Raw genomic sequence first — 14,604 nt, forward strand, 5'->3', positions numbered from 1 at the left:
ATCATGGTTCTTCTTCTTTGTACTTTGTAAACACTTTAAGTTTGAAGAGTTTACTCTTTAAGTTTGAAGAGTTTAATAATAGAAATACAATGAATTTAGTTAGATTTAAAGAAATTAATTTGTTTAGGTCATATTTTGTTAGTATTTCTACTATCAGAACAAGAGGCAAAGGTTAGTGGTTCTGTATGCTGAGATGTGATTGGCTGACAAAACAGGAAGTTGTTGCCCGAGCCATGAAGAGAGGCTTCACCTGAGATGTGATTGGCTGTCAGCACAGGAGTGATTTCCTGAAGCTCCTCTGCGGTTGTGATTTCTTCCTGCTTTGAGTCGAGTTTGTTTTAATTCGGTTTAAATCGGGCCAACATGACGGAAAGTGTTTGGCTGTGACCGCGTTTTTTTTTCTTTTTCTCCCACGGGCAGCTGCGGGTTGTCAAGACGATGTTGTCACACCTGTGTGAGTGTGCCTCGGTAGAAGCAAGTCTGGAGACTCGAAGGTGATCTCATCCGGACTTAAATTGGGACACCTGTTGCTTCACTTTGGACGCGCAACGAAGAGGAGGAGCGACCGTGGACTTATCTTGGATACATCAATTAAAATATTCATTTTAATTCAACGTTTATTGAGCTATTATGAAAGTCACCGTGACTTTTGGCGACACGGCAGTGGTTGTTCCGTGTAAACCTGGATGGACCGTCCGGGATTTAATCGACCAAGCCACGCGGAGATACCGTAGGATTTTGGATCAGGTAAACTCTAATTAGTCCAATTAATTTTTTAAAAGCTCTATTTTTCATTATTTTTTACGTGTGGTCCATTCCTCTCGTTCTGTGCATTACGTCACCTACCACGTGACATGCTTTCGTTCGAAAACATTGCCAAGTGTTTCAAACCGGAAATGTCCTTAAAAGGAGGTGTGGCTGCGTCATCGCATACCAAACACCAGACTGATACTGATGCATTTTCCTTGACATTTTTCAAGATCATGGATTGGTTTTGCATCTAATTTGTTGATCAAAACAAACAGTACTGTACACAGATTAATTCAACCCAACAAGCAATTGTATCAACACACTTACTTGCAAATATAATACAAAGTAAATCCATCCATCCATTTCCTTCCGCTTATCCGAGTTTGGGTCGCGGGGGCAGCAGCCTAAGCAGAGAAGCCCAGACTTCCCTCTCCCCAGCCACTTCGTGTGGCTCTTCCCGGGGGATCCCGAGGCCAGCCAAGAGCATACTTGCCAACCCTCCCGATTTTCCCGGGAGACTCCCGAATTTCAGTGCCCCTCCCTAAAAATCTCCCGGGGCAACCATTCTCCTGAATTTCTCCCGATTTCCACCCGGACAACAATATTGGGGGCATGCCTTAAAGGCACTGCCTTTAGCGTCTTCTCTCACCTGAAAAGGAGACTATTATATATGTCTCCGTTATCCATAGGTTTATCTATAACCCATAAAGTAGGCAGGCACAGAGCTATTTCTCAGCTTGTGTTTATTCCAGCCGGCACGTTAATATACTGACACACAACATCTGGATTCCCATCATGCATTGCTTCAAAACTACGGCAAGTACCGTATTTTTCGGATTATAAATCATTTTTTTTCATAGTTTGGCCGGGGGTGCGACTTATACTCTGGAACGATTTATGTGTGAAATTATTAACACATTACTGTAAAATATCAAAAAAAATTATTTATCTCATCCACGTAAGAGACTAGGCGTATATCAGCAACCGAAACCATCCTGTCCGGACTCAGAAAGGCTGGAATAATTGGAACTGCAATTGACGATGACTCTGACGTAAGCGACGTACCGATAGAAGAGGAAGCGGCGCATTGTCTACCTTTTGGAGTTGGCAGAGTTGTTTAGAAGCGTCACCGAGGAAGAAGATTTCCTGGGATTTAGCGATTAGGAGTGACAGATTGTTTGGTAAACGTATAGCATGTTCTATATGTTATAGTTATTTGAATGACTCTTACCATAATATGTTACGTTAACATACCAGGCGCGATCTCAGTTGGTTATTTATGCGTCATATAACGTACACTTATTCAGCCTGTTGTTCACTATTCTTTATTTATTTTAAATTGTCTTTCAAATGTCTATTCTTGGTGTTGGATTTTATCAAATAAATTTCCCCCAAAAATGCGACTTATACTCTAGTGCGACTTATATATGTTTTTTTCCTTCTTTATTATGCATTTTCGGCCGTTGCGACTTATACTCCGGAGCGACTTATACTCCGAAAAATGCAGTAGTAATGTCCAAAAACATAACAGAGATGAAGCAGAAGAATGAAGAAGGGACATGGCGACGACGAGTAAGAAGAAGAAGTACGCTTGCAAGTTCCAAAATGATTGGAAAAAATAATTTCAGTTCTTCAAGGACAGCTCGAAGGGGAAGGGGTATGCTGCTTGCAAATTTTGTAGATCAGACTTCTCCATTGAACACGGTGGCCGAACGGATATACTCATTCATGAACATAGTCTTTCTAACGTGTCCTGGGTCTTCCCCGTGGCCTCCTGCCGGTCGTACGTGCCCATAACACCTCCCTGGGGAGGCGTTCGGGTGGCATCCTGACCAGATGCCCGAACCACCTCATCTGGCTCCTCTCGATGTGGAGGAGCAGCGGCTTTACTTTGAGCTCCTCCCGAATGACGGAGTTTCTCACCCCATCTCTAAGGGAGAGCCCCGCCACTCGACGGAGGAAACTCTTTTCGGACGCTTGTACCCGTGATCTTGTCCTTTCGGTCATAACCCAAAACACATGGCTATAGGTGAGGATGGGAACGTAGATCGACTGGTAAATTGAGAGCTTTGCCTTCTGGCTCAACTCCTTCTTCACCACAACGAATCTATACAGCGTCCGCATTACTGAAAACGCCGCACCGATCCGCCTGTTGATCTCACGATCCACTCTTCTCTCACTCGTGAACAAGACTTCGAGGTACTTAAACTCTTCCACTTGGTGATAAATAATACAGCTCCACCCGTATTCCTCTTTAATACAGTACATACAATTGTTTGAGTCAACAAAAGCAAAAAATATTCTTTAGCTTCAAATATTTTTGGCTTGTACTAACAAAGATGACTAATTCATTCAGAAATATTTATTTATACTGTAACTGTGCTGCTCATTAGTGTGTTACGTACCCCAAAATCACTATTAAACGTTTGTCCATTTAAAAACAAGGGCAGGCAAAGTGCTGACAAAAACAAAGTATATTGTTTTAATGTAAACAAAGGCCGGTGAAAATAGCAGAAATAAAAACAAACACTAAAGCAGTCTAACTTCCTCAAAAAGAAAAAGTATTTTGAGATGTGTTTTAAAAAGCTGCACACATGTATCCTTCTGATTATTGATTAACTCCTGTTTTTTTTTGTTTTTTTTAGCAATCTAATAGACTCAAATAATTCTGAACTTTTAAACTATCTTATAGATTGTATATTTATTATTTTATGATTGCACTATAAACTGACACTTCACGACTGAAGTTCCTGACAAATAAAGAAAAAAAGGTACTTCAATTGATATAGACTATGTTTAGCTAGCGGACTTTGGTTAAAACAATAGTTAAATCTATTTTTCACACAACTTGTCTAACACGCAAGGTATCATGCTCACGATCTCATCGAGTTGAGATCGCATCATTCAGATGTCCGACATCATGCCTCCGATTTACCACACAGATGTATCACAGATGTACTGCCATAACAAAACAAGGTCTCCTTTGCAAAATGAGCAAGGTATTAATTTCTTTATCTGGCTCAGAGTGAAATGTTTACATAAAACACTTTACATGTTTACACCCGCGCTGAGTTCAAACCCCGGCCGAGTCATACCAAAGACTATAAAAATGGGACCCATTACCTCCCTGCTTGGCACTCAGCATCAAGGGTTGGAATTGGGGCTTAAATCACCAAAAAGATTCCCGGGCGCGGCCACCGCTCCTGCTCACTGCTCCCCTCACCTCCCATGACGTGATCAAGGGTGCAGAGAATAATTTCACCACACTTAGTGTGTGTGTGTGTGTGTGTGTGTGTGTGTGACAATCATTGGTACTTTAACTTTAACTTAACTTGTCTCCGAATGATGATGTCACCGACTATCGTCAACAGATTATTTTGTCGATATTTGTCGACAATGTTAACAAACCTTTGACCCTATACTTTCCACACCTTTTGTTGCATGTGATGTCACATCAGATTGCAGACTCGGCTGGCTCAAACACTTCAGAGAAGTATGCCTGATGGAAAACACATTTTCAAAGTACAGTGAGGTTCCACTTTTCAAAATGCATGAGAAATTTTACATGGCGATTTCTACACCTCCAAGTTTGGGTTTTGAAACTACAAATAAGATCCATCCATCCATCCATTTTCTACCGCTTGTCCCTTTCGGGGCCGCGGGGGGTCACTGGAGCCTATCTCCGCTGCATTCGGGTGGAAGGGGGGGTACACCCTGGACAAGTCGCCACCTCATCGCAGGGCCAACACAGATAGACAGACAACATTCACACTCACATTCACACACTAGGGCCAATTTAGTGTTGCCAATCAACCTATCCCCAGGTGCATGTTTTTGGAGGTGGGAGGAAGCCGGAGTACCCGGAGGGAACCCACGCAGTCACGGGGAGAACTTGCAAACTCCGCACAGAAAGATCCCGAGCCCGGGATTGAACTCAGGACCTTCGTCTTGTGAGGCAGACTCACTAACCTCTCTGCCACCATGCTGCATGTGTCAATTAAACAGGTGGTGTGTAATAAGTACACAACTTACAGTATAAACACTTTGTAACATGCAACAATAGACTAGATACAGTTTAATGACAGTTTGAACAATTTCCCTTGTGGATCAATAAAGTTTGTCTAAGTCTAATGGCAAAGACTACTTCCTGACTAGGCAACACACCGTAGCCTACACGCTACTGCCATCTAATGTCTTGGAAGTGAACTGAATGCAAAGCATACTATATAATAATTCCAGATGAGATTCAAAAGTGTTAGAAATCAAGATATAACAACTAGAGAGCACAGTTCTCATTATAATGTTAATAATGTGTCAACAAAACTTATAATTTAATAACTGGTTTATTTGACCATAATATAACACTGGTCTCAAGGAAGCTCTAAGAACACGTTATAGAAACCAAAATAGAGAAAAATCCTACATATAATTTATACCGAGGCGTTATATGGAGCTTTTGGACACTGAAATAAAAAACGACTGTTCATAATAACTTAGTGTGTGGCCAGGACTGTGAGCAGGGTTGTTGCTCTTAAAAATGCAGTCACTCGGATCCTATCTAAATCCACCAAAACACAACCACACAAATGTAAAAGTAAAATAACTTTACCATCACTCAGTGAGAGGTTATGGCTTTTAATGAAGCACAGAGATTCTGCCCTAAAAAAATATCTCTAGTCAAAATTGTTGACTGATCGGTTAATCTTTAAAAGCCTTAGAAACAAAGTTACAGGACAACTCAGAAAAGCAAAAGCAGACCTATTTTTGGAAATACTAAAACAGACCAAGGGGAATAGTAAGATAATGTGGAAGTGCATTGACAATCTATCTGGGAGAGAGCGGACTAGAAATGGACCCATTGAACTTGACATTAACTCCGGCAACAATGGAACACTCATACCTGGTACACAAGCCACTGTAAAGGATAGCCTAATGGTTGCTAACTTGTTTAACAACTTATTTGTAACCTCAATCTTGGAACTGAGTAAACCCTCTAACACGGCATTAACATCTTCTGCTGACTCTGCTGGAACTATGGCCTGTAGTCTCTCAGGAGGACTACAACTCACTCAGATGACTATGGAATGTGTGAGTGAATACAAGGTCAATAAAATGATCTCCTCACTCTCAAACTCAAGAGCTAAATACTAATGGGGACTTGATTCCCTTTTACTAAAGAAATACATAGAGGTTTTTGCAAGATCTATAACTTACATCATTAACCAGTCGTTAAAAGAATGTATATTCCCATCCTCCTTCAAAACTGCAATTAAAACACCCATTTTTAAAGGACTAAGAACTATAGACCAATCAGTATACTTCCTGTTGTTTCTAAGAATATTGAAAAAATTGTTGCCGAACAGCTGACCACTAGGCCACTGAGCAGGTCACATGAACAGAAGTACCGGAAATTGGTACCATTGAGTACTGTGATCGCTACTTCCCTATCTTATGCAAAGAAGTGTTTTTTTATAGATACACAGTCTGGATCTTGGCATCTTTGTAAAGCAGGCACGTCGGACCAGTTCAAAGAATTCACTTTCACTTGTCAGCTACCAAAAGTACAGTCTGTTGCTACATTAAGTCAACAAGAGTGTGCATTCCAAACAGTGTCCTCTAACCTATTCCTCACTGTCACAGGTGAATCACAGGTCCTTGAAATACTTCCACACCCACACCCATGCCCATGTGACCAGCACCTCCCTTCTACTCTTCAGACACGCCCCCACACACATTGCTTCTCATAACTTCAATTGCATATATTGTATGTACAATGCTTTGGCAGTGACTTAAATATTGAATATTGATTTTTGAACATAGAAATCATGTAATAGCGATGACTTTTGCCTACGGAACAAATAGAGATCCTGGATAATTTCACCTTAGCCCCTTATTTCTGATACCGTTTTTTCCCGGGCAAAAGAACGCACCGGTTTTTAAGCCGCACCCACCAAATTTTAGAAAAAAAATATATTTGACATATATTAACCGCACCAGACTATAAGCCACAGATATATACCGGTACGAAATGTTTATTTACATACTTTAATTGTTTCCAAACGGGGTCTGTAACACAACAGTAAAACGGCTGATCAAATAAAACAGAAGTCATCGCCATGGACCCACTAGGTGCAAAAGCTAGCTCTCCAATCAGCTAAACAGACTCAATAACTTCACGGTGACATTTTGGTGAATTTACTGAAGAATACATAAAGAATGCAATTGTAATTTAATAATACTAACACAGACACTTGTAAACATGTTAGCATATACGCTAATGCTAACGACGCTAGCTTAATTACATTATGATAGCAGGTACAAATATGCATGAAAACACTCCCACAGACGTCACCCATTGGACGGATTAATTAATTGTTTGAGTCATATTGTAAAACTTACAAACGTTGCTTGGAGTGATAAATGAAGGATCCTTTCGAGCTGAAACGCTATGGACGGTTATACTTCCGATTCAAAGCACGAAACCGGAAGTACATTTTCAACTCGCAGCACCTGCAGTGAGCAAACTTGTCCAAAATATTTCGCCATAGCACAATCTACACACCTTTTCAGTGTCTCTGTTAGTGTAATGTGAAATAGGGCTGGGCGATATATCGATATACTCGATATATCGCGGGTTTGTCTCTGTGCGATATAGAAAATGACTATATCGTGATATTCGAGTATACGTTCTCACGCAGTTGCTTTTAGCTGCGGGCATTACACTGCATGCGTTTCCCACACTTTCTTGTCTCTCCTTCTCACAGAGACTTAAAACAAGCGCACCTAAGTTCTTACATACGTCACGTGTGCAACGTCACTCGCTCCCGCGGAGCAGACAGGTAGCGACATGGTAACGTTAGCTGTGATGCTAACGGTGCGGTGCGAGTGGGAATACGAGAGAGAGAAGGTGCGAATCTGGTAACAAATGCTCAAAACAGCACGGTGTCCATTGTCTGGCGGTGGTTTGGCTTCAAGCGGGAAGATGTTGAACAATTATGCGGCAAAAGCGTTGCTACAAAAAGTAGCACCACTGCTAATGTAGCACCATTTGAAAAGTCACCCGCTAGAGAATAAGGAGTGCTTGAAACTCCGCATGTCAACATCTCCATTCGGTGCCACTCCAACAAAATGCCGAAGCAACCATTTCCAGATCAACACCGTATGAAAAAAATAGTCAACAACAGAAGGAGATAACGTACGCAGTAAGCTACCACATAGCGAAGGACACACTATTTGATTTCCTATTATGCAGCTCATTTTTATTTGACAGTTATTGAAATATCTTGTGTGACATCATGCACAAAAGTGCACTTTATTTGTTTTAAACTATTGTAGTGGCGTTCTGTACAAAAAGTGCACTTTAATTTAGTGTTGTTTTGATATGTCATCTTAGTGACATCAGGCACAAAAGTGCACTCGTAGCTTGTTTTAAAATGTCTCTGACAATCTTGCACTTTCTGTTTTGGAAATGACATGAATGTTTGTGCCACTGCTTAATAACTGTTTAAAAAATACAGTTTTGGTCAATTGACTTAGTTGTGATTTCCCCCTCTGCATGAAAGTCTAAAATAAGCATATATTAAAGGCCTACTGAAATGAGATTTTCTTATTTAAATGGGGATAGCAGATCCATTCTATGTGTCATACTTGATCATTTCGCGATATTGCCATATTTTTGCTGAAAGGATTTAGTAGAGAACATCGACTATAAAGTTCACAACTTTCGGTCGCTGATAAAAAAAAGCCTTGCCTGTACCGGAAGTAGCGTGACGTCACAGGTTGAAGAGCTCCTCACATCTGCACATTGTTTTCAATCATGCAGCGTGAGGGATTCGGACCGAGAAAGCGACGATTATCCCATTAATGTGAGCGAGGATGAAAGATTAGTGGATGAGGAAAGTAAAAGTGAAGGATTAGAGGGCAGTGGAAGCGATTCAGATAGGGAAGATGCTGTGAGAGGCGGGTGGGACTTGATATTCAGCTGGGAATGACTAAAACAGTAAATAAACACAAGACATATATATACTCTATTAGCCACAACACAACCAGACTTGTATTTAATATGCCACAAATTAATCGCGCATAACAAACACCTCCCGTCCATATAACCCACCAATACAACTCAAATACCCGCACAACACACTCAATCCCACAGCCCAAAGTACCGTTCACCTCCGTAAAGTTCATACAGCACATATATTTCCCCAAAGTTACGTACGTGACATGCACATAGCGGCACGCACGGACGCGGGCAAGCGATCAAATGTTTGGAAGAAAGCTGCGTACTCACGGTAGCGTGTCTGCTATCCAACTCAAAGTCCTCCTGGTTGTGTTGCTGTAGCCAGCCGCTAATACACCGATCCCACCTACAGCTTTCTTCTTTGCTGTCTTCATTGTCCATTAAACAAATTGCAAAAGATTCACCAACACAGATGTCCAGAATACTGTGGAATTTTGCGATGAAAACAGAGCTGTTTGTATTGGGACACAATGGTGTCCCAATACTTCCGCACAATCCGTGACGTCACGCGCAAACGTCATCATACCGAGACGTTTTCATCCGGATATTTCCCGGGAAATTTAAAATTGCACTTTCTAAGTTAACCCGGCCGTATTGGCATGTGTTGCAATGTTAAGATTTCATCATTGATATATAAACTATCAGACTGCGTGGTCGGTAGTAGTGGGTTTCAGTAGGCCTTTAATGAAGTATGAACAAGAATGTTTTAATGTAGACACATAGAATCATCATACTGCTGTGATTATATGCATCAAGGCTAAGGCAAAATATGGAGATATATATCGTGTATCGTGACATGGCCTAAAAATATTGAGATATTAATAAAAGGCCATATCGCCCAGCCCTAATGTGAAACCTATTTGACCACAAAACCTTAGAGCGAAGAATAATCGTTTGATTAGCCACACCGTTTTATAAGCCGCAGGGTTCAAAGCAATGGAAAAAAGTAACCGCTTATAGTCCGGAAAATACGGTATGTGTTAAAATTCCCCCAAAATCAATGTTGTTTTCCCCAAAACCCCCAGATGTTCTAATCAGCTGAACATTAATCATTGTGCTCGTACTCTAGTCAGCGGTGTGTGCTGTAGTCAGGTGATGTGTGTTTGTGCATGTGAGTGGTTCTGCCTGTCCACCTGGACAATGGCTTCCCCTTAAATGCTTTGGTATCTCCGTGGGCAGGTGGAAGTTTGCTGTTTAATGCCTCAATGTGGTCACAATCTGGGCTGTGTGCGGCAGACAGAAGGCTTTGTCCTCTGAGTGATGGGGGATTAGGATTGGTGACAGGCCCCGCTCTTATCGTCTGGCTGCTCCCCTTTATCCCGCCCGTGCGGCCTTTCCCTCGGCGAGTGGCGGGGTGACAAACAACCGAGACTGCTGCGCACACATACACTCGCACAGTGGGCTCCGCTGACAGCCCACTCAGCCCACTCTCGTCCCTGTTGATTCCGAAGCAGTCTAAATGAGAGCGCCGGTGATTAGGATACACCCGGGGGCCTCGGTCGCTTTTCACTGGGCGTGTTAATTAGCTGCCGTGGACGCTGACTCAACAGCCTGTGGCCTCCTCCTAATGGAGGCGGATGATCGTGAGGACAGTGCAGGTCTGCCAACAACATCCACTTAGCACCCACGTAAAATGCACATCCTCAGGACAGTGTCAGAAAGCGGGACTTAATCGCTGAAAATGCACTGCTTTATGGCCCCGCTGCACCGTGCATCTCAGTTATGGTGCATACCTTGTTAATGAGATGTTTACCTCACTTCCTCCAAAACTGACAACGCTTCAAACTCTCTCTCTCTCTGCACATGTGTTGTCACTGTGGTACTGTGGGCTATAAGCCCTCTCAGCAATGTTGATGATGGCGATGGCGTTTTGTTTACTGCAGGCACACTATGGCGCCTATATAACGCCACTTCACAGCTCACCAAACATGAGCACTTATTCACAATCTACAGCAGGGGTGTCCAATGTAGGGCTGCAATTAACGACTATTTTGATAGTTGACTAGTCATCGACTTTAGTCACGAATAGCGTACACCTGTTTAATGGCTCTAATTTTTCCAACGACTTAAGTTATTTTAGGAATGTGCTTACAGACAACAAAGATGACTAATTCGTTCATCATTATTTATTCTAGGGTTGTATGGTATCATCTAAACTTTGTGTATACTGTATATTTGTGTGCATCTTTCTAAATACATCTTTTTTTTTTAAGGAAGATAGCTTTGGTGTTTTGTTTGTAGTCATTGCTGCTATTTTGACTGTCCTTTGTTTACATGCAAATTGATACTTTGTGTGTTGGCACTTTGCCTGTCCTTGATTTTAAAATGAAACAAGTTTAATAAGAGTTATTGTTTTTTTAGCAGCTTAATAAGCAGCACAGTTCATACATGAATATTTCTGAATGAAGTAATCATCTTTTTTGTCTTTGTTAGATAGCACATCCCTAAAAACATCAAGGTGATTTTAAAAGCCGATGGTTAGATTGGAGCCGCTGAATAAGTGTATGCTTTATACAAAACCAGTGAAGTTGGCACGTTGTGTAATTCGTAAATAAAAACAGAATGCAATGATTTGCAAAACCTTTTCAACTTATATTCAATTGGACTGCAAAGACAAGATATTTCATGTTCGAACTGAGAAACTTAATTTCTTTTTGCAAATAATCATTAACTTAGAATTTAATGGCAGCAACACATTGCAAACAAGTTGGCACAATTTTTGAAGCTTTTTAGGTGGAATTATTTCCCATTCTTGCTTGATGTAAAGCTTAAGTTGTTCAACAGTCTGGGGGTCTCTGTTGTGGTATTTTAGGCTTCATAATGTGCCACACATTTTCAAGGGGAGACAGGTCTGGACTACAGGCAGGCCAGTCAAGTACCTGCACTCTTTTACTATGAATCCACGCTGTTGTAACATGTCGCTTGGCATTGTCTTGCTGAAATAAGCAGGGGCGTCCATGATAACGTTGCTTGGATGGCAACATATGTTGCTCCAAAACCTGTATGTACCTTTCAACATTAATGGTGCCTTCACAGATGTGTAAGCTACCCATGCCTTGGTCACTAATACACACCCATACCATCACAGATGCTGGCTTTTCAACTTTGCGCATATAACAATCCGGATGGTTATTTTCCTCTTTGGTCCGGAGGACACGACATCCACAATTTCCAAAAACAATGTGAAATGTGGACTCGCCAGACCACAGAACACTTTTCCACTTTGCATCAGTCCATCTTAGATGTGCTCGGGCTCAGCGAAGCCGGCAGCGTTTCTGGGTGTTGTTGATAAATGGCTTTGGCGTTGCATAGTAGAGTTTTAACTTGCACTTACAGATGTAGCGACGAACTGTAGTTACTGACAGTGGTTTTCTGAAATGTTCCTGAGCCCATGTGGTGATACCCTTTACACAATGATGTCGGTTTTTGATGCAGTACCGCCTGAAGGATCGAAGGTCCGGAATATCATCGCTTACGTGCAGTGATTTCTCCAGATTTTCTGAACCTTTTGATGATATTACGGATCGTAGATGGTGAAATCCCTAAATTCCTTGCAATAGCTGGTTGAGAAATGTTCTTAAACTGTTCGAAAATTTGCTCACGCATTTGTTCACAAAATGGTGACCCTCGACTCATCCTTTTTTGTGAATGACTGAGCATTTCCTGGAAGCTGCTTTTATACCCAATCATGGCACCCACCTGTTCCCAATTAGCCTGTTTGATGAGCATTCCTCAACTTTCTCAGCCCTTTTTGCCACTTGTGCCAGCTTTTATGAGAAATGTTGCAGGCATCAAATTCCAAATGAGCCAATATTTGCAAAACATAACAAAGTTTTCCAGTTCAAATGTTAAGTATCTTGTCATTGCAGTCTCAATTGAATATAAGTTGAAAAGCATTTGCAAATCATTGTATTTTGTTTTTATTTACGATTTACACAACGTGCTAACTTCACTGGTTTTGGGGTTTGTAATCAGATTAGTCGACTAATCGTTAATAACCGATGACTAGTCGACTATTACAATAGTCGTTTGTTGCACGAGCAGGAGAAAGGGCGCGCTTCATTTGCTTACCCTCACCCACCTACTGTACGACACAGTATGGGTCACTGCAGCCTTTTTAAAAATAAAAGCGTTTATCGGATCTATTTTTTTTAAGTGATCAGATTTTTAGGTATGACGCCATAATTCTTCATATCGTGCACCAGTAGTTGGAAATATTTCTGTCCGAGGCTGGCGTTTTACTACACAGGTGAAAGAGATTAGCAGCGGAAGAATGATGGCCTTCATGTTGGACCGGTTTGTCCTGTCCTGTGAGGAAGCACAAGCTGGTGTCGCTGCAGATGTATGTAGTCCATAGGTTACGTGTGCTACCATAACAACACATGAGCACAGATGATAAACAATAAAAATGTTTTTTGATCAAAACACGTCAATTTTGTTTAATATTTTCCTCTCTCATATAGGCTAAGTAAGGTAACTAAAAATAGTAACACCTTTCAATATGCTGTAATACAATGGTGCAACTATAGCCACAATAATAAAGATATTTGAACATTATCTTTTCTCGGGCATAATTGCCTTACTGGATTTGTTAGATTGTGCAAAAGTACTTAATGAAGTGTCTAGTCAATGGACAGTTAATGTTTCCCACAGGGCTGCAATATTTAGGACAGACAAAAAGTGAGGAAAACATGAAAGGCAAAACAAATAGTTTCAAAATAGTTCTACTGTCGCTTTTTTGTCGTTTTTTTTAAAGGCCTACTGAAATGAAATTTTTTTATTTAAACGGGGATAGCAGATCCATTCTATGTGTCATACTTGATCATTTCGCGATATTGCCATATTTTTGCTGAAAGGATTTAGTATAGAACAACGACGATAAAGTTCGCAACTTTTGGTCTCTGATAAAAAAAAGCCTTGCCCCTACCGGAAGTAGCGTAACGACACCGGAGGAAGGACTGCTCATATTTTCCTATTGTTTACACCAGCAGCGAGAGAGATTCGGATTACCCCATTAATTTGAGCGAGGATGAAAGATTCGTGGATGAGGAATGTGAAAGTGAAGGACTAGCGTGCAGTGCAGAACGTATCTTTTTTCGCTCTGACCATAACTTAGGTACAAGGGTTCATTGGATTCCACACTCTCTCCTTTTTCTATTGTGGATCACGGATTTGTATTTTAAACCACCTCGGATACTATATCCTCTTGAAAATGAGAGTCGAGAACGCGAAATGGACATTCACAGTGACTTTTATCTCCACGACAATACATCGGTGAAGCTCTTTAGCTACTGAGCTAACGTGATAGCATCGGGCTTTACTACATATAGAAACAAATAAGTCCCTGACTGGAAGGATAGACAGAAGATCAACAATACTACCAAACTCTGGACATGTAAATAAACGGTTAATGCTTTCCAGCCTGGCGAAGCTTAACAATGCTGTTGCTAACGACGCCATTGAAGCTAACTTAGCTACGGAACCTCGAGAGAGCTATGCTAAAAACATTAGCTCTGCACCTACGCCAGCTCTCATCTGCTCATCACGACCCGTGCTCACCTGCGTTCCAGCGATCGACGGTACGACGAAGGACTTCATCCGATCACCGATGCGGTTGGCGGCCCGGAGACGGAGGAAGTCAAGGTGAGGTCGTTCGGCTAGCGCGTCTGCTATCCTCAAAGTGCTCCTGGTTGTGTTGCTGCAGCCAGCCACTAATACACCGATCCCACCTACAACTTTCTTCTTTGCAGTCTCCATTGTTCATTAAACAAATTGCAAAATATTCACCAACACAGATGTCCAGAATACTGTGGAATTTTGGGATGAAAACAGAG

General features: G+C 41.5%; 1 protein-coding gene across 1 annotated transcript in view; it reads left to right on the forward strand.

Moving 5' to 3' along the window:
• The first annotated feature begins 263 nt into the window (after positions 1 to 263).
• Positions 264 to 14,604, forward strand: part of pard3ba (par-3 family cell polarity regulator beta a) — a 427,783-nt gene continuing 413,442 nt past the window's right edge. The window contains exon 1 of the mRNA XM_062060174.1: positions 264 to 747. Within this exon, the coding sequence (XP_061916158.1) occupies positions 631 to 747 (117 nt within the window). The 5' untranslated portion in view covers positions 264 to 630. The remainder of the gene's footprint in view (positions 748 to 14,604) is intronic.

The sequence above is a fragment of the Entelurus aequoreus genome, linkage group LG01 (assembly GCF_033978785.1).
Source record: "Entelurus aequoreus isolate RoL-2023_Sb linkage group LG01, RoL_Eaeq_v1.1, whole genome shotgun sequence".
Taxonomy (NCBI): domain Eukaryota; kingdom Metazoa; phylum Chordata; class Actinopteri; order Syngnathiformes; family Syngnathidae; genus Entelurus; species Entelurus aequoreus.